The following is a 22,248-nucleotide window of genomic DNA, read 5'->3' on the forward strand; positions in this document are numbered from 1 at the left end:
CTTCCTTCCTTCCTTCCTTCCTTCCTTCCTTCCTTCCTTCCTTCCTTCCGCCACTTCCTTCCTTCCGCCACTTCCTTCCGCCACTTCCTTCCGCCACTTCCTTCCGCCACTTCCTTCCGCCACTTCCTTCCTTCCGCCACTTCCTTCCTTCCTTCCGCCACTTCCTTCCTTCCTTCCGCCACTTCCTTCCGCCACTTCCTTCCGCCACTTCCTTCTGCCACTTCCTTCCTTCCGCCACTTCCTTCCTTCCGCCACTTCCTTCCTTCCTTCCGCCACTTCCTTCCTTCCGCCACTTCCTTCCTTCCGCCACTTTCTTCCTTCCTTCCTTCCTTCCTTCCTTCCTTCCTTCCTTCCTTCCTTCCTTCCTTCCGCCACTTCCTTCCGCCACTTCCTTCCGCCACTTCCTTCCGCCACTTCCTTCCTTCCGCCACTTCCTTCCGCCACTTCCTTCCGCCACTTCGTTCCGCCACTTCCTTCCTTCCTTCCTTCTGCCACTTCCTTCCTTCCTTCCGCCACTTCGTTCCGCCACTTCCTTCCGCCACTTCCTTCCGCCACTTCCTTCCTTCCGCCACTTCCTTCCTTCCGCCACTTCCTTCCGCCACTTCCTTCCTTCCGCCACTTCCTTCCTTCCTTCCGCCACTTCCTTCCTTCCTTCCGCCACTTCCTTCCTTCCTTCCTTCCTTCCGCCACTTCCTTCCGCCACTTCCTTCCGCCACTTCCTTCCTTCCGCCACTTCCTTCCTTCCGCCACTTCCTTCCGCCACTTCCTTCCGCCACTTCCTTCCTTCCGCCACTTCCTTCCTTCTGCCACTTCCTTCCTTCTGCCACTTCCTTCCTTCTGCCACTTCCTTCTGCCACTTCCTTCTGCCACTTCCTTCCTTCTGCCACTTCCTTCCTTCTGCCACTTCCTTCCTTCCTCTTCACAAAATTTCACAGAGGTGTGAACTTCACTAAGGATAAGCATTTTCTGCTGAGGTTAACAGGGGTATTAATTTCTAATCAGATACAGAATTGGCTTTAAGAAGAGCACAGATGACAGCTGTGCACCAGCTCCCCTTACGTAGATGTCAAAAAGTTCCTTCGTACCAGAAAAGGTTTGCAACCTCTGTTCCTGATATGATTGAGTCTTCACTAGAAAGTCAGCACTGAAAGGACTTGTGCCCTTTAGACAATTTCACAAAATAAGTTCCTTCAACCAACAAAAATAACAATTATTTGATTAATGGAATGTGTTTAGGACACATGGAATGTGTTTATGACTCTCCAGACAAAATAATTTCAAATGGATTTCAGTCAAATATGTGCTCCATAACATTGATAAAATCATTACTAAGAGTTATATAACATAGGTTTAGGATATATGACAGGATGAAATTACATGTCCTTGCAGTAAGATTTGCTTTAAAGAGAGGAAAAATCCACCATGTATTTCTTCTCATATTGCACAAAAAGACATAAAATCAGTTGCCTAATATGTTTGGTCTGAAAAACACAAAATTTTTTGCAATGTTTGAGATGCAGCCATCTGAAATAAGAACAATGTTGAGGGCTATAATGGTTCAGTTTACAAGGCTGCAGTCATAGGCCTCCAGGAAATCCATTTTGACTTAATCAGCTTTCCAATTTTTCAGGTAAAATGTAGCAGTTCTGGATCATATCCAAGAATGAGGACACAGTAATAAAAAAGATTCAATACATTTTGCATAGTCTTCACAATTTTAAATCAAGATGGCATCTTAGCAAGCATTAACACTTGTTTTCCCTCATGTTCCCCATTTCTCCCCAGTTTTTGGGTACTGTAATGAAAACTCTTATCTCCCTACTTAAAAACAGCTTATGATATCCTTGTCTCTGGAGATATTATGCAGAGTTAAATACAAGAAATATTTCTATGTTACAGAACTAGTGTTTGATGAAATTACATTTTGCTACAGCAAAATGACACTTCCCAAGGTGCAGCACTATTGAATGAATGCCTTTCAGCATTTTCTGAAAAGGAAAAGCATTCCCTAGTGTAGCACTTACCTTCTCTTTCTTCAGCACAACTCCCACGGTCCAGTGCTTGACCACGTCTCAGCTGATTAACTCAGGAGCATGAGAAGCAGCAGCTGAGATAACCACTGAGAACAGCAGATGTTCTGGTATGTCACAAAATCACTTCTCTGTACTTCTGGTGAAGTGTGCAGAGATTTTTCTGCTAGTTAAGCCTAACTGCATTTCACATGTTTTTGTTTACCTCTAAAGTTCATGTACAATAGGTAAAACTGAGAACAGAGTTAAAACCTGTGCATTTCTGAATTTCTTTAGTTAACAGCTAGAATGACTCTCATTTCATGGTCTCAGGCAGAGAATCAGAGACTCAGAATGATTGATCTGTGTGTGTCTTCCTCTTTCCCTACATATTTCTACCTACACTACCTTTGGATAAAGTCATTGGAAATAAAACTATTTTGTAGAAATACCATATTTGCATTCTTCCCCAAGCAAGCTGCATTATTTTGTGAGGAGCTGGTGGCCAGCATATTTTTCTATCAGTTGTAGGTCTATGTGATCTCCTACCAAACACTTCCTTTTCTGGGTATCTGGGCAAAGAACCTCTCGTTTGAAATTCCTAATGTTTTTTATTTTATCACATTGGAGTGCAAGATAGCAGTTAAACCTGCAGCCATACAGGGATTTGGATTGGATACTGTTACTATTAGACACATTGCCCACACTCTAGGTATGTAGGTAGAAGTAGTTAATTAAATAACTTGCAAGACATCAAGATGATACAGTGGGAACTGCATTGTCAAATTTACAGGAAACTTCATTAACCTTGCTTATCCAGCTTCCGAAGTTCTCTAAATGAGGAATAGTTGTCTGTCAAAGAGTAGTCAGTAAGACCACCATCATACACTTTACTCGAGTAACCACGATAGCATGGGTGAAAAGCAGTCCAAATCAATGTCCCCTTCTATAGGCAAATTGTTCTAGTTGCCACAGGGGCTGACTCTCATCTGTAGAGACCTGATTTTCATAACTGAGTGCCTTTGCATTTGTTTTTGAGTTTTGCTTCCGTTAATGCAAAACATTTTCCTGTCATAATTACTGCTTTTTACAGTTTTGCTAAGGACAAGGCTTTACTGTTTCTCTTCTTCCATTTCATTGGAGTGCTAGGTCCTAGATGGTTTATATCATGGGTCAAATCCTGGTCTCCAGCTCTCTTCTTCTACCATTCTGTTTTACACCACTAAATAATGCCCCCTCTGCTACTTTTTGAATCACAGGAACTTTGGATATTAACAATGATCCTGTTAATGTTTTATTTCATATTCCAGTTTCATATTGGAGATATTCTGGGGAAAGAGCCATAAAGAGAGAAGCAAGAGCTGGAGTGCTCTCTCTTTCTGTGGAAGCTTGTTTTAATCACCAGAGTGAGCCAGCACCTAACATTTTGAATGTTAGAGCCCATAAATCAAAGGGCTGAGGAGCAGAAGAGACCAACAGACTTTCTTATGCTGCCCCCTGCCCTCTAGTATACACTTTTTTTTTTCACACTGAGCTACCTGGTGTAAACACAGCCACTGGCACGTGCAGTGAGTGAGCCCTCCTGCTGGAATTGGTTTCCTTGGCTCTTGAAGTTCTGGAAGAGGTTCAGTTTGATCCTTGCCCTTCTTCTGTCCTTCGTTGAAATATGGGAATTAGCCCCACAACTTAGACTTATTGGCCAAAGGGAAGATTAACATAAAGTGTTGATGAGAGTCATGTTTCCCTTGGGACAGAGAAGTGTTCTCAGAGAACTTATTTTCCTCCATTCCACTATTTCCATTTATTTCCATTAGTTTTACAAAAAAATCAGTCGTACCTTCTCAGTGCTAGTAAATTCGGTGAAGATATAAATTGGTTAAACTAGAACAAATGTATGGAAACAAATTAATTGGGAAAAAAGGAGTTGCTATATTTTTGTTGTTTATCCTAATATTAAAAAAAAGTACCAACTTTTTGATATGGCCGTGGAATTGTGGAATTTACTGCCTAGCTAGTGTTTTTGGTGTCTAAATTTATCTAGATTTAAAAAAAATAAGATTTTTGTATGGATAACCAGTATCTAGAGGTAGCAAGAAAGCAGCAAATTTCTAGCTTCATTCTCTATTTGTTAAAGACAAATCTGAATTTTAAAGTAGTAGAAAATAATTGTATTTTTTCTTCATATGAGTTTTCTTACAATTTTTTTTTTTCTAATTTGGATTCTACTGAAGACATTTTTTGGAATATATGCAACATGAGCATTCTGGGTGGAGTTTTCTCTGGTTTAAGTATAAAATTGTTTAGAAAGATATCGAATCCAAATGAGAAATGGATATCTGAGCTTTTTCTGATCTTTATTTGTAGAAGACAAATGCCAAGCTTCATAGAAGTCAGACTGCATTTTAAAATTAATCCTGTTCCAAGGCAATGAATTTTTATTTGAATATATTCAATGAAACCCCATTTATGTATATCTTTTCAACCTGGAAATTCTACCAAAATTAATCCTGTTGAAGTTCCAGTAAAATGTAAATCCTAATTCACTTGTGAGGTAGAAAGGAGTTTAAGTTTCAGTACAATAGTTTGTACATCACAAAATTGTCTTTTTTGTGGTTTTTTTTTTTATTTATTTATTTTCATGACTGAATTTAGCTCCATCTTGCTGCACTGATCCTATTTCCAGTGGCAAAAACTTGGTCACGAATTTTTGCATTTATTTTCTGGAGGCTGGAATCTTTCTCAGGATATGCCTGAAGCACATGTTCTATATTAAGCCAAATAAAATAAAATGTATCCTTAAAATTAAGCTGGTGCTTATTCTTTGCTTAATAAAAATTAATTAAGCATGTGTTAATTATTTACTGGGATTGAAGTCTGCTTGCTGAGTTAGAGGATAGACTTTTTGGATTAGTTTTTAACAGTCCTCTTCATAAAAACACAGATGGAGCATTCAAATGTCCTGATTGCTCACATGTTCTCATGATCTGTAGCCAGGATCTGGTATGGATTTTTTTCAGCTCAGTCAGAACAGGACTTCATCTGGAAAGCAGCAGATGGAAGGAAGGGAGGGGATCCAAGTTTTTAATCCTTTTTTCCTTTTTTTATTTTCTGAACAGATGTTGTTGAGATGATCGAGCTACAGAGCCACAAATCCAACCAAAAACTGGGTAAAGAAATATATACAAACATATGTTGATACTTGGTACATGGTTAATCAGGCAGGCTACAGTCATCTACTGCTGACATGAATATCTCCCTCCCATATAATGGAGAGGACAGGATTTTTAGGGCTACTGTAGAAGGATTTAATTTCGTGTGCTGTTTTGATTATTCATTCAGTCAAGAGAAAAGCTAACAACAACAGTCAAAATTACTTTAGTAACAGTAAAATGGCTCAGCACAGGACCAGGAAGTTGGTAAACAACAAGCTGAAAATTATGTGGAAGAAATTTTACCAGAATGATGGGAAGGTTATGGCATATGGCTCAGGTTCACAGACTTCAATTTGGGGTCATAATTTCACTGACAACTGTCAGGTGGGATACTAAATAAATGAAAAAATAATTGTATACAATGGGATTTACTGATGAGTTAAGGAGCAGTATTTTTCTGATTAGTAATTTTCATAAAGATAAGGCTATCACATTAGAACTATGCTGATCTTGCCATGGTGGTTTTGATGAAGTAATTCTGATTTTGTCAGTGATTTATTGCATCTACATCTTTAAAACCAAAATTCATTACTTGGAAGACAATTCCTTCAAAGCAAAGTATAAATGAGACGACTCACTTTATTTTTTTGCAAAACTCACCAGTTAAATTAAATATATGCAAAACTTTGAAAAAGTTACTAATTACAGCTTATTAAAGATTTTTCTACATAGTAACTTCCTTGTTGAAATTCAGTAATTATGAATGAAGGAGATCCCAACAGGCACCTGTTTTACACTTGAAAGCTCAGAATTATTGCTCTACAGTAAAACATTGTGCTGTGTAACATAAGTCAAAGGAGGAACTGTACAGCAATAGTTCTGTTATCTTGTCTGGAAAGATCAGAAATGGAGTTCAGGTTGGATGGGACACGTTGTTGTCACTGCACAAACAGTTATGACAGCAATATCCACGGACAAAAGGAACAACATAATATGGACAATACTTACACTAAATTAAAATATACTCTTTTTTGAAAAAATGCCTCCAGATCCTTAGAATGGAAAGCATTTACTGCAAAGAATTATACTGTATGTATAAAAACATTCTGGTATAATCTAGGTCATATCTGATTGACCATATAGAATAAATTGTCCTTAATTTCCTGAGGTATAAACAGACAACTATAAAAGAAAATAATAACAGTCTACATAAAAGATGTAAAATTGTGAGTTTTTATAAACACAGAAGGAAAAAAAATCACCCTGAATACTGAAGAGTCCATAACTCATTAATTTCTGTTCCTGACAAAACACCCTTCAAGCTAAAACAGTTAAACATCAGGAATGCCTAGAAAATATTTTTGGGAGGAAGACCATATATAAACATATAATATTAAAAAACCCCAAGATCAGAGCAGCCTTCTCGTAATACATGGAAATTATCAGACTTGACATATTTCAGGCATCTTGTCTTTATGGAGTTTGGTATTTTCCCAAGACTGGGAAGTATGTCATGGATACTCATCAGAAATGAGGGATTTAAGTGCTGAATGCAATAATTAATTTTATAAAACTGTCATAAAGATACATGAATACTACAGCTTTCTTTAGACAAGGTAAAAGACATTTCTTCCATCATGTCATACATGAAATTGTGGACTCCACCAAAATTTGTTTATGTATCTAGCATTTTATAAAGAGGCCCTTACCCTTGTATTAACAAGATACCAGAAAGAGACAGAAGTAAGAAGGACAGCTGACAACATAAAAATTTAATGGAAATTATGGTAGCCAGAAAAAACATTTTTGCAATCTGCAATTCCTGCATTTTAAAAATATATAGTAAAACTCTGGAGGGAAATTGGTGAAAAACAAGGACTTAAGGACAAGGAAAGAATGGAAACTAAGGATAGCCTACTGAAAGCTATTAGCATAAAGGAGTTAGGGCCATAACTTCATCAGAATTGAAGCACAGAGATACATTTATTTCACAAGAATGAAAGAGAAGGCTACATGACACATGGACTATAAGAAGGATGTAAGGAAATGAAAGAAACGATGCAAAGCATTTTGGCTCAATTCTAAGATCATGTAAACTTGTTTATTTCCTTGCAGGTGATCAAAATACAAGAAAAGATAATGACAGAATTACAGAATAATGGAAGTTTTGATGGATGTCTGGAAGTAATCTCATTCAATCTCTAAGAAGAAAACTAAGAAACACAGAATGTACAACAGAACCCCTGTGTAAAAAAAGTGGGAGAAAAAAAAGAAAAAAGACAACACAATACAAGTGGAATAGATGAGCAAGCATGGTGATGCTTTAAGATTTTAGCCTTTATATTTTTCAAATCCTTTGCTGCATTAGTGCATAACTCTAAACTTCATATAAAGTGTTAACTACTATCTTCACAGTGTGGTCAGAAAAAAATTCCTCTGGGCCTGGAACCCAATGACACCATACAGGCAGAGGGAGAAAAGTATAAACAAAAGGGAAATGGGTGGGGAGGGAGAGAGTTGACTTCATTAAGGAATAATGGGGGAATATGACTTCATTACCTGAGGCTGGAATTGGACAATTAACCTCTGATATGCAAATAGACCAAACATATCTGTCTGAAAAACCTGTGACCATTGTGCATCTTGAGTGTAGCCTCTGTCAGGCTTTTGACTGTCCAAGGTTTATCTATTGAAGGCCTTTAATAAATACCCACTTAATTCTCTTAAATTTGTCTAGCCGCTGTTCTAGGTAGCCACTCCAAGGCATCAATGGGATGAGGAAAAGAATAAACATATTGATAGCAATAATGGTGTCAAAAACGTTTTAATGGGATAAAAGGCAATCCAGAACAGGTTTCTGATTAAGATGTAAACAGTAAGTAATTCAAGTGGAAACAGAAAAAGAAGCTTCCAATGCAGTTACAATAAATTGTCTAAATAGTTCCATAATATTCTCAGAAAACATTATGATGTGAATAGAACAAGGCTGGATTCACTTAACAGAAAGATGCTGCTTTAATATTGTGTTTATCAAAAGGATAAATCATAAACATTCCACACAATTTATCAAAGGTAATGTGTAAAAGACTGAATGTTAACAGGATTTTTTGTGCTCTAGTTTTGAGGAAGAAAGTAGAAGATGAAAAAAAATCATAAAACTGAAATAAAACGCCATTTCGCTTTAAATTTATCTCCAGCCAAGAACATGTTCATAGGCATTAGGCATCAATCATATGCTGGTAAACCAAACAGTTCTGGTTTGAAATCTTCCATGGACTTCAGCACCAGTGTTGCCTCCTTTCTAAACTCTTCACCTAAATTTTCATCTGGAATCATGATCGCTTGCATTCCTGCTGTCCGGGCTCCTTTGATTCCCTGTGGTGAATCTTCAAACACAAGACACTGAAAAACAAGAAGGTGAGGAGAAAAAAATAATTATAATGTTACTATGAACTTCTAATAGCTTGTTTTAAAAGAGAGAATGATCCTGAATGAAACTTAGTAGGAAAAGTAAATTTCCTTCTTGTCTTAGACACCCCCAATTAGAAGAGCAAGCCTCTCAGTTTGAACATCTGCATGGTAATTAATTTCAATTCAAAAAACATCAATACACTTACTTAAATCCCAGAAAGTGGTTATCCAGATGTTCCTAAGTGCTTTAATAGGGACGTGTTTAATCACAAGCTTAAAGGAAAATTAAGCAAATGCCTAAATAAGCAAGAACTTTAACTTTCCCAAACCAACTTTAAAACCTGCAAAATGGCAAAAGCAGGGCTTTCACACACAAGTATAGCATTTCCTACACACACAAGGTTTGGGGAGCACTAAACTACCTAGGTCAACAGTAGAACTTCAGATGAGTGGAGATAGATACTACTTATCAGAAGAATGCTGTCAAAGTCATACTCTATTTACTTAATTCTTCCAATTCAATGATGAGAAAGAAAACAAGCAATTATATTGGAAAGTTACATTTAGAGAAGAAAGAGTTTTGTCAGTTAGAATTTCATGCCTTACAATAGTCACAGTCATTCCAGATTGCAGTTTGGAAGAAAAGCTAAGATTTTTTAAAACAATCACACATTATTTACGTGGATTTTGTAATATAATGTTGGAATATTGAATAATAAACATATAAGATAAACATATAAAAATCATATGGTCTGAAATTTTATATAATAAAAGATAATGTTTCTGGAGATTATTTCAGAATTTATATAATGAAGCATCTCTTCCTGCCTCTTTCTGTCCATGACTTGCAAATTCAGTTTGGATTTTTGGTCATGGATAACCCAAAGCAACTTTTGGCATCCAAGGACCTGAAAAATTCTGACCTATACAACACATGGTTTCTAACACTTCTCCAATTCATACTGCATTTCTTATCAATATTAGCACTGCTACTATTACTAATGCCAAAGTCACTGTGACAAGTAATTTTAGTAATTGAAAACAGATGTTGGGATGGTTAGGACAATTTTCCTCACATCTAGTAATCAACGTTCTCAGGCACATGGTGTGATTCCTGAGCCTGTCCTGTGCAGGGCCAGGAGCTGAACTTTGATGATCCTTGCGAGTCCTTTCAAACTCAGAATATTCTATGATTCTATGAACATACAACATCATACTGCACCTTTTAGATTCTGAAACACACAACTATTTCACTGCAGAACATAAAGGATGCACAGCGTTTGTTCTGGCTTTGCTCTAAGGAAATCAAGTTGCAACTTACAAAAGCTTTCTTACATTCAAAGAAAAAAATTTTGCAAGATTTATCAAATGTCTGCCCTATATACACCTATCTATGGTATATATGGGATGGTGGAAGGTATATATGGACTGAGGAAGGAGAAAAATGAAAGAACCCTCTCCTGATTTCCTTTCTTTTTAAAATATTGATTCTTGCCTTTCAACATATCAGCAACAACTTGGAGTATGTGAAGTGAAAAGGTGCTTTCTACCTTGCATGTAATAAAGTAAAACCTAATTAATAATTTTTAGTGAGCCAAATTAATCACACCAATGTTTTTTCTGCTCATTTCCTTCATAAAGTCACTGCATTCCTGTTTGAACAATTGATACTTTCAAAAGTTTATCATTATCACTATTAGTAACTACAAATATGTAACAAGCTGATCCTGGCAAGCTTCGTACAATCGCTATTAGAATGGAAGCATGGCTATGCCTATAGGTTTTGTTCTTAACAATAACTTAGTTCATCAACTTAAGCACTCTGAGGACAATAAATGAAACTCTGACAGGCTTTGCTTTTTGAAGAATAAGCTTAAATGTTGCACAGAAGAGCATTATCAAGGCCTTTCAGAAACCTTTTCTGATCCAGCTCATACAAAAGAATGCACTTCACTGCTCTGCCTGTAAAGACCTAACTGGCTTCCATGATGTCACTAAGCTTACTGTATGAGAGGAACCAATGATTATGGAAGGCAATATGCATAATGAAAAGCTTAACTAATTCCATGGAGCTGGACACAATTAAAACTCTTAATTACCAAAGAAACCAGGCAAATGACCCATAATTACAGTGTCTTGCACATTACAGGAAATAAGTGTACTAGGTCTTCCTTAAGTCTTTCTTTTTACTGAAACTTAGTGTCAACAGCACAGTCACAATTTTAATGGATGACAAAAGGTTTACAGAGGTTCACACACGAAATGGATTTATTAATACATAGAGATGTTATAAACGCTTCACTGTCCTGGACCACCCACACAACTAAATTTAGAGATATGAAAGCAGCCAAGTTCTTTTCCATTTTGCATAAGTATTGCAACATCAGCATCACTCCAACTGAGAGACAGATGAGATTTATACAGACTTCAGCTGAGATTCTGGCTGCTTCTGTGCATTATTTTTAAAACTTGTGTCATTGATCAATACTACTCCTATGAGATCTCTCAAAAGGTCATGCTAATATAGGACAGTTCTCACTTTGGAATGAACTAAATGCTTAAAAATGTATAGCAAAGTATATTAATTTATATTTCACTCTATGAATCTAGAAAAAAAAATTAATCACATAACCAGAGGAAGAAGTAATATTACTGCAGCACCTCATTACCTCATCCTCCTACATTAAATGCAAGAATATAAGAAAAGAGTATTAGTTAGGCTCTTGGTTTGTACAGCAGGCCCTCTCTACCCCATATAGTGCAAAAGCCTGGATGGATTAATTATGTGACTAACAGGGATATCCATAAGTGTTACTGCAGATAACCAAGAAGGCTGGAAGCATAAAATATTAAAATCAGTTTTAAAATAAGGATTTAGAAAGACCTGTGAATAAAATATATTTGCATAGGGATTGCTTATCTAATAAATATCCTTGACCACATATGACACTACTGTATCAGCCCTAAAACAGACCGAAGTATGAGACTAAAGATGCAATGATTTATACATACAGAATTCATCTGCAAGTTTAACACTACCATCTATTGTTCTATAAGGAAAGAATGAAAATAAAGCTTTCATCACCTGTCCACAAATGACACAGAAGCATTTGGTATCAGAATGTGACATATTATGTTTTGGGCTTCTTATGGATTACATCTCATACTCTGTAACTTCTTCATTTTTAATTGATGTTTTTCTCCTTCCTAATATAATCAACTGGTCAAAAGCATGATGGGTGATTTGGAAAATTTGCACTGTAGAAGTATGTGGTACCCATATATATTAATTAATGTATATATGCACAATAAAGTCTTCTATAAATGTTTAAGGCCTAATTTAAATTTCATTCTATCTCTAAAAAAAAGCCCCAAAACAGGCTGCAGGAAGAAATTCACCAAGTACAGCCAGATCACATGGATATCAGAATGACAGTTGATTTCTGTAAAGCAAGAGGTGCTCAGGCCTTCCATTTCTAAAGACAACTTGCTGACTGTTCATTGCCAGAAGTGTTTTTACTATTTTCTTTGTGAAAAACTAGCCCATACTACATGGTTAAAATTCAAAACTAAATAGCATCTAAGAAGTAACTTCGTCTGAAAGGTATTACTACTGCAATCACGGTTTGTGATTTGTTCAACAACTTTTGTAACTTTTCCTTGCTCAATTATTTTTTAGATTTTCAAAATAATTCCAGTACTAATCAACTGTGTTAGTCCTGTGAGTGACCCAGAAATTTTTAAGAACCATAATATATAATTCAGAATACAACACAGATCCATCCATATCCCATACAAAATATTGAGATGCTTAGAAGGGGCTGTTTGTCATTTATGGGAGATGATGGAAACTCACAAAAAGAGAGAGGAAACAACAATTTTAACATGATAACACAGATGGTGGGCAATTTTTTCGCTCAACTTATATTTTCTTTTTTCTTATGTTTTCACTGTCCAGCTACCTGGGAACAAGAGGCAAATATATTTCTGGGTGACCCATTTACCATCAGGGTTACTTAAACATTATTGACTTAATCCATTTTAAGCAACTGCATTATTTGCAGTTTTGGTCTCCTACTGTGTTAATTCTCTGATGAATTAAGAAAAAACAATAATGAAATAATGTACTTAATGTTTCTCTCCTAATATTTGGACTTACACTCCTTCCAGAAATAGTTGGGAAAAATTCCAATAGTGAATACAATAATAAATTACATTTCATTTTATTTTAAGGATGTGCCAGTTTGACCAGCCAGGGATAACAGAATCATAATAAATATGCTGTTAGAAAGTAATGCAGCTTACAGCCCCACAACTTAGTTCCATTAAAGAAAATGAGGACTAAGCCAAGATGTTTTTAAATGCTATAACAAATGAATAAACTGGAAACTAAAAATCAACGTAATTAAGCACCAGAATATTCAGAATACTAACTACAACCACCATTCTTTATGAGTCAATGATTCATATTAAGAACTATTTGGAATTTACATGCACATATGATTTTTAATTCAGATTTTTATTAACTCACTACTAAGAGTATGTTGCAGACCATTATAAGAATCAAATTATTCACCATAAAACATACAAAATAAAAAATCATTAGCATAATTTCAAAAAGGAAAAAAGAAATAAAAAAGTGTTACATCTGCACATAATTAGACCACTCTAATTTTTAGCTCTCACATAAATTCCACTTTACATTTCAGACCACACCAGCAGTTCTTCTCTCACAAACCAGTTCATGGGACATTATCTCAAGGAAGGCCAGAAGGAATAAAATGGTTTGAATGGAGAAGAAGGAAGAGAAATTTCATATTTCTTGCTTGTTTTCAAGACTCAATCAAATGAAAGAAAGTGTTTCTGTGAGTGACAGTCAGGCCCAGACACAGCGGCTCTGTGAGGCAGGGAGAAGGTCACATTTACATGCAGGGTTACTCTGATCATTCCAGATGGCTGGAGCACTCTTTTCACAGAGCACTGCGTGTTTAGAGGACCGCACACTGGGAACTTTGTATGGTAACTTGTGTTAAAGGCCTCAAGAAATTCTCAGGCATTTCTGAAACAGTGTCCAATTATCCCAGCAGCAGAAATCTAACTCAATCAACTGCAGCTTGGATTAGCCATAGAAGGGTATTGTTCCTTTATGAAGAACACAAGGCAAATACTCAAGATGTTCTCTACTGAGGATTCTCGTATTCCATAACATGCTGGAGTTTTATGTCACTTATCTCTAAAACTGGCCTAAAAAATAATCCTGTACAATGAAATAGTTAATTTGAGTTGCCTTCCTTTCCACAGAGAACTATCTTTATCTCACCCACTGACTTCCTTGACATGTAATACACAACACATTCAAGGAATGCACCTTGCATGCAGAGCTCAGAACTGTAGGACAAAAAGCACTGAGTGAGTGCCTGAAGGCCCTTTGGAAACACCCTATTCAACACATGTCCAGCCAAAGCAGGCTGCTCAGGTCCTTGGCCAGGTGAGCTTTGAGCATTTTCAAGTATGCAGATTCCACATAGGTCCTGGTCACCTATTCTCATACATGAAACCATATGGTGGAACCAGCCCTTTGGTGGAAACGGTTTTCCAAGAATCTAGGAGTTTCTTGTGTTCCCCCTTCTGCCTGTTGCCTACTGCACGATCACTCTGCATCTTGGACAAGAGGCTGGGCCCATTTTGTGAGCAAACACATCAGAGATACAAGCCAGGTACACCCAAAGGAGGAAGTTTTGATGCATCCAGATTCCAAGTCTTGAACTGAAACTGGAAGTAGGGACCAAAAGTATTTCCTGAATAAAAGCAGTTAACTTTTTGCCACAGGGAATGTGGACAAACCCACAGGTGCAGGCTGCCAGAGCAGGTACCCTTCCTGCTTGTTTTGGGTAACTGGACCCCATCACTTGCCTACAACTGCCTCAGCAGGGGCTGCAGAAGGCAATTCTCACGGAGCAAGCTAATTTTTCTAAAATCTATTTTGGCAATAGTTTGTTTTTGTTCTATAGTGCCTCCTTGATCAGTGTTATTTTCCCACACAGAAAGATCAGCTTGCATAGTGAAATTTACACGAATTTGATCTAAACATTATTCAATGATTGTATAATCTTTGATGGAAGTGTTAATAACAGCCTACATATGCTTCAGACATAAGGTCATTTCTTAATTTCTTAAATAAAGAGAGAAAGGGTCAGAAAAGGCATTAACCTTTAAACAGGTTTTCATTGAGAGTGCAAAAACATCATGGAAAAGGTCCTTTTTTTCTATTCAGTACAAGCTTCTCACTGAACTGTACAAAAGAGTGTCACCAGTCTGGAGTGACTTGGTGAGATATAGCTGCATTACACTTCAACTCTTCCTGATCAGGAAGAAAAGAGCCTTTCTTTCAAAATTTAAAGGTGAAAATTATTCTAGAAAATATTTAAGATTATTAGCATAAAGCTCCAAGCACAAAGCCAGAAACTACCACCTTTAAATAAAACAAACAAAGACTAACAAAATTCCAGTAAGTATTTTCTTGTATTTCAACCACAGGAAAAAAACCCCAAACCACATTAAAAATGGCAATTCTCTCTTGTCAATATAGATTTTCAGAGGAAAGTGGAGAAGAATGTACAAAACTAAGTTTGAAAAAATATTAACTCCTAAAGTTAAGAAGAATACAAATGTTCCTGTTGGGCAGTGTCTAAATCATACAGGCTCATCCCTTCAACCCATCTTATACCTGGCATGCCTGAAGGTGATTGTACATGTAAACCCACAAAACAGCTGCACAAGTGTTTATCAATGTGCTCCTTCAACAGTAGCCCACCTGTGGTCATTGGGTTATGGTAAGGAATGTCATAATTCCATAATTTATTTTTGCAACAGCAATCTAAAAATCTCACATCTGAAATGAAAAGCCTCATTACATCAGTAACCAGAACTACTTAAGTAACTGTCCTGTGATTTCAAAAGATGATTTCTCAGCCTCTTAGTTTACAAAGCTGCTTTGACTCTGCAAGAAAATGAAATTCCGAACTCAAAATTTCTTTCCTAAATCTCTTTACCTGAGAAATTATTTCTGTGTGCTAAATACAATATTTCTAAAAAATGTGAAATCTACCACCAAAAGTAAAAGAATTCATTATGAAACCCTATTTCTTCATGCACTATGTACAATATATTTCCTTTTGGAACTATTTATTATGAGAAATAATTAATTCAGTGGACCCATTCTCCTAACCCTGAATGAGGGATTAACTGTAAGTGCACTCAAGTTCTACTAGATCAATACAATTATTATTGGTAAAATCAAAATTTTTAAAAAGAACTATGTATTAAAAAGAAAGTTAAAAAAAAGATCATAATTATTTTTTTTAGATTCCAGTAGAGAAGTTGTGTTTTTCACATTAATCCCTAGCTTGTTTTTATCAGCTTCCTTTGTTTATTTTAGGGAAGCAATAGTTACCTAGCTTTTTTGATTTATAAAAAATGCAGAGAAGAAAAGTCAGTGAATATCAAACAGTTTTATGTGAATCAACCATTACAACAGACCACTCCTCTAGAAAATTTCTTTCTACTGTAAACTCCAAGCCCAAATATTTATGTAAATAAGAAAATTAATATACTGTTTAGAAAATTAATTCACATGTAGAAAGCTATTTAAGTCTTAAACTCAAAATATTTCAACATGCTTTTGTTGAAATTCCCTTAATATGATCTAGCTATTTTATATATCACATAGAAACACTTTTTAAAAGGCATTGATGACACACAGTTATCAAGCTGTTCCTATTTTTCTATTAGACCTGCTTTACCAGATAAGAGGATGCTAACAGTCACTTCAACCAAGGGCTCTCAGCTCTTTTTTTTCACTAAGTTATGCTTACAGAAAGAGTATCAGGTCATTTTCCATGAAAGGAATAAGGCGCGCATATAAATGAATGTATAAGAGTAAACAATGAACAAAACCAGAAAAGCATGTTTATTTAACTCTGTGTATGTATGCATGTGGATAAATACATGGTGTATATGGTCTCCATACAGTCTCCCTCTCTGTGGTATAAGGCTTATTGAGTTTAAGAGATCAGTAACTAACAGAGCCATGACACTGGCTTAACAGAACATTATTTTTGGAATATTGCCATGGTATCAGCAACTTTTGGGTACTCAGTTCTTCAAATAAACAAGTTTATCAGTATCTGGGTTCTCATTAGCTTTACTTAATGTAATTTTTTTTTCTAAAAACTCCTCCCATTCCGTATATTTCAACCACAAATAAAGTTCAGATTCAACAGGGTATAAAGCTGACAGATGGCAGACTAATTCAAAAGAAAAACTACCATATATTTGCCTGTAAAACAACCTCTCATGGGCAAAGTCCTCAAAACACTTCATCAGGCCATATGCTTAAATGAAAACTACTTGCTCATCCAACACAATAATAAATTTATATTAAAAGTAAGAATCACTTAATGAATCCGCTGATCTGAAGTATCCTGCATTTGCTGACCTTCAATAGTTTGAGAGAGTCTATAGAAAAGGGATGAGGGTGGCTAATTTCCCATTTAAGCTGTGTCCACGTTTCTGAAACTTTTTGAATTGTTACTCTAAAGCTTGTTGCCACATTATTTTGCTATGCCATTAATAACTAATTATTGCTTTTTAATGGACCCCACATAATATACATATATACACAGAAAATGTGCAAATGATACACAAGTATTGTATGGACTCAGAGTCACATGATTCCAGAATGGCAGGTTATAGCATGGTGTTATAATGCCAAGGTTGTGGGCTTGATCCCTGTATGGGCCATTCACTCAGGAGGTAGACTCATGCTCCTCGTGGATCCCTTCCACCTCAGATTATCTGTGATTCTGTGATTCCTTGACTGAGATTGGAAGCAACCTCTGAAGGCCACCTGGGCCAACCTCCTGCTCAAGCAAGGACACCCACAGCCCAGGACAAGATCTAGACAGTGTTTGAGTATCTCCAAGGAACAAGATTCTGCCACCTCTCTGGGTAACTTGCAACAGTGCTCAGTCAATCTTATGGGGAAAAGGTGTTTCCTGATGCTCAGAGGGAACCTCCTGTCTTTCAGTTTGTGTCCATTGCCTCTGACCACTAAAGAGTGCCTGGCTCTTTCCATTCTCCCTTCAGGTATTTACTTGCATTAATGTTTCCCTGAGCCTTCTATTCTCCAAGCTCACTTTGCCTTTCCTCAAATGTGATATGCTGAAATCCCTTAATTATCTTGGTGTCCCTTTGCAGGACTCACTCCAGCAGCTCAATGTCTCTTGTACTGGGAAGTGCAGAACTGCTCCCAGTATTTTCCTGGTGTGGTCTTACCAGTGTTGAGTAGAGGGGCAGGATCAATTCCCTCAATCTGCTGGCAAGACTCCTCCTCATCAGCCACCTGTGCTGCAATGGTACATTGCTGGCTCATGGCCAACTCAGTGTCCACCACACATTGTAATTACCTTTTTTTCTGACCACAGGAAATAAATCAATTGGGTTTTCTTTCCTGTTCAAAAGTGTGCAGCTAGATTCATTGCAGAGACAGATGGCACTGTAATGGAACTTGTAAATTTAAAGGTCTGAATGAAAAATGTGCAAAAAATACAGGCAAAACTTAATGCTAAGTGACCATTAGAAAACTTATGATGAGAATATAAAGCACTCCATTAGGAAGTGTCTCAGTCACCCCAATACTGATATAAACACATTTCTTCATAGTTAAATCCAAGACAAATTGCCTTCTATGCAAATGCCTGCAGTCAAATTACAGAGAATCACCTTAATGAGAGTTAATGTGCTTATAAGACACACTTGTTTGGAAAAAAAAATCTGAGTCTTCTCTGTGTAAACACAGTCCATTCTGCTTTTCTTCTACTTAAAAACAAATTATGTGTATTTATATATTAGTTAAACTACCATGGCATACTGGAAAGAGTGATTTTACATTGCTCTAACCATGACAACACATGACCTGAAAGAAAGTACCTCAGATACAGTAATACAATCAGTTCAGAAAGAGATGCCGAGATATTGCCAAGAATCTGGATAAATTGACAAGCAACTGAGTGCTACAAGTAGCATTTTACTGGAAGCTTGGAACTTGGAAGCTTCAGCATCCAGACATTATATAAAGATTCCCTAGCAAAACCAGACTGCAGCAGGTGTGTCAAGGTGAAAAAGTATCACTGCCATACAGTCCACTGAATTATATGTTCTGGCTACCAGATAAAATATGCTGTGACTAAAAAAAAATAAAATAGGACAGGCTGACTATCAGATGAACAAGCAAAAGTGAATCTTAAACTTTGTGATTCAGCACACAGAAAATGGTGCAGGTGATTTTTTTTCTACTTTTGTTTCTGTTTTTTTTTTTTTTTTAAGAAGTTGTAGTGATCTAGTATATTCTATTTCTATTTTATTTCAAGTCTTTGCAAATTGACTCCAGCTGTCTCTAGCGAGCTTATAGGTAAGATTCATCATTGAATGGAAAAAATTGATAAATCAAATAGCAAATATGTCTAAAGATTGAGGACTGAAAATCTCATCCACACATAAAGACTGACTCTGGGATCTATGTTCTGGGCGGGCAGATCTTGAAGGTGTGGCTAAAAAGAACTGTTTTATAGTCTTCAAAGGTTTCTAAGTTCTAGTCTTCGCAAGCAGAACAGTGTGAGAAAAGGCACTAAAAATTCTTTTTTCTCCATTGACCCTGCATCTGCAGAAAAAAACCACTTCAATACTTTTAAAGCCATAGAGAAGAGCCTCCTCATCGACAACAAAACTAGGAATTTAACAGGTGGTTTTACTGGATATCAAGATGATGGATTAAAACTGGAAAGAAACAATTACTCTGTCTAGAAACACTGTTATTCTATGCTCTACTAGGTCATATTTAACTTTGTTACAAAAAGTAACAACAAGAAAATCTTACAAAATCAAGTGACAATTACACTTTTGAGCTAGTTCACATAGATACCCAGTATCTTACGCATTGATGAAAAGCAAAGATGTTCTCATGATACTCAAAATGTTTTTGTAAACCAGATGTTCTTGTGCTTTGCAGTGGTAGTGCTGCAGGCTTCCAGTCTAGGTTCTCTTCATGTTTTTCTACTTTCCCTATAAGTTTTCTCTCTGCCTTGGCTGCCTTCCTGACTACCTTCCCTGAAGAAAAGGAACACAGTTTAGGTATGCTGATCTTAATTAATAAGAATCTCTCCTTCCAAGCCATAAAAAATGTGGAACACCCACAGACAAAGACTTTGCAAATAAAATGAGAGCCATGGTCAATCTAAATAATACTGATCCCTTTGCTGTATTTATAAAGAAATGCAAAAAGATGGTTGGCTTGGTTTTGTCAGACAACACAAGCTTTTAGTACCTCTAGTCATTCAGACCTTTGACTAAGATTTATTAACCCGTCAAACAAAAGCAATTTTACAACATACACAACTGCAGTTCATTTCAGAACATTTATTGCTCTGTAAACAGAAAATCCAGATTCTGCTTAAACAATCTATTCCTTTTCTTCCTCTTGAAGCAAGAAGGAATACACAGTAATAAGAGAAATTCTAAGTGAAAAATAAAGAAGTATTTACAAATTTATTTTCACAAATACATAAAGAGCATAAAGTTATAAATTAAAATAGACTTTTATGGTGACTACCTCAACTGAGAAAATAACCCCCACATTTGGATAGTATGGGGAGGGGAAGGGCAAACAGAATAGGGGCACAGTTCCATGTATACTTTGCATATTTTCTGCTATGCAGTGCAGCTCAAATGGCTGTGAGAGATGTCTAGAAAGGAGGCAGTTCATTAGGAGATTGAAACAGAAGGATTATGACACCTACCTGGAACATGATCAGGTTATCCAATCTCCCTTTTTAGAGAGAAACATGTGATGCTAGGGAAGGGGTTGCTGCTGTTTGGGCATAGAGCCTCCTCTAATTGCCTGACAAAGGGGAGGCAGCCACAGCTCCCTGCTCCCAGCTCAAACGGTAGTAAGGCTGAGCACATATCTCCCAGCAGGCACCACAAGACACATAAATAAATAAATAAATAAATAAATAAATAAATAAATAAATAAATAAATAAATAAATAAATTTACATAAGGCTAGACACACAGATCAATGCAGTTATACTCAGCACTCCCAAGGACCCACAGGTTCATTCAGCTGCCTCTTCTCTAGTGCTCACAGGATTGCATTTCAGCCTGGCCACTGGCTCTGCAGATGCCTGGGCTGGGCCCCTGTGACCTGCAGTCCCAGGCTGTGGGCTGGCACCTCATTTTGCCCAGTTGCCAGCACCCAGATCCGTGCTCACTCCAGATGCTGGTACCATGAACACACTGGGCCTCTGCCTGGGTCTGGTTGCTGGCCACACACACAGAGGCCCTTCAGCCAGGAAGAGTCAGAAGTGGAATTTGTAAACACAGGACACACTACACTGGTAAGGAGCTGTGCATGGCCAGACAAATGAATGTGTCACCTATTTACACATCCAATGTTTTTTATCCTCTTATCTCTCTATTTCCCTGTAATAAATCCTGATAAAACCCCAAATTATCTTCCTCTGCATCCCATACTGAGAGTGACACTGTCATAGACATCTTTTATAAAAAATCCTTTCCTTAGGATTTTTCCTCCTGAGAAGCTGAGAGGCCTCAAGTGCAAAATGTAAACAATGGTTATCTACTGCTGTGGAATGCAACAAGTGGATCTGTAATTGGTCTCATAGAGTTGTTTCTAATTAGTGGCCAATCACAGTCAGCTGGCTTAGACTGTCTGAGACAGAAGCTTTTGTTATCATTTTTTCCTATGCTATTATTAGTTAGCCTTCTGATGAGAACCTTCCCTTCTATTCTTTTAGTATAGTTTTAATGTAATATATATCATAAAATAATAAATCAAACCTTCTGAAACATGGAGTCAGATCTTTGTCTCGTCCCCAATCCAAGAACCCCTGTGAACACTGTCACACGATGCTCTAGGCTGCATCTTTCCTCAGTCTAAAAGGATTGGTCCAGCATTGATTTACCTTGATAGCACTTCAGGGATAGCCCTGGGAGGGCCTGAACAGGCTGTCCCTCCCTTTGAGCTCTTAATCTGAGCTTCTGTCTACCTCTGGGACTCTGTGCTGCCCTGGCCATATGGAGATGGGCACCTGATGGATGATGACTTCTGCGACTGATGTGGGAACTGTTAGGAAGGTGTGACTTGGGATCCCCCACCTGCTGTCACATCTCTCAGCTCTTTTGTGGCTCTACAAAGAAGCTTTTAACACAAACCCCAACATCTGGTAAAGGATCTTCTTAGAATCCATCCAACTCTGTGCAAGTTTATGCATCACATGCTGCTTGATTCCTAACATGCAAGACCAGGAATCCAAGTACTTTCTTTTACAGGTCTTTATAACCAGGGCCTGACATGCCATACACTATGCTAAACACAGAAATCAATAGAAGAAAAAATGATGCTCAAATCAGACATCCTATTTTTCCTTTCTTCTCAATGCTGCTATTATTCCAGTGTTCAGTTTGATTCTAAAGCAATACACCACAGCATGTCACATGCATTATTATGTCTTTATATTGCCAAGTAACCGAAATCCTTTTATTAAAATACAGCATTCTGTGATGGATTTCTTCATCCTTGGACTGACATTGAGCCTG

General features: G+C 37.0%; 1 protein-coding gene across 1 annotated transcript in view; it reads right to left on the minus strand.

Annotated features, from left to right (window-relative positions):
- Window positions 1-7,969: 7,969 nt before the first annotated feature.
- PUDP (pseudouridine 5'-phosphatase) overlaps window positions 7,970-22,248 on the minus strand; it is a 63,187-nt gene continuing 48,908 nt past the window's right edge. The window contains exon 4 of the mRNA XM_058825053.1: window positions 7,970-8,563. Within this exon, the coding sequence (XP_058681036.1) occupies window positions 8,387-8,563 (177 nt within the window). The 3' untranslated portion in view covers window positions 7,970-8,386. The remainder of the gene's footprint in view (window positions 8,564-22,248) is intronic.

This window comes from Ammospiza caudacuta, chromosome 2, assembly GCF_027887145.1.
Source record: "Ammospiza caudacuta isolate bAmmCau1 chromosome 2, bAmmCau1.pri, whole genome shotgun sequence".
In the NCBI taxonomy this organism is placed as follows: domain Eukaryota; kingdom Metazoa; phylum Chordata; class Aves; order Passeriformes; family Passerellidae; genus Ammospiza; species Ammospiza caudacuta.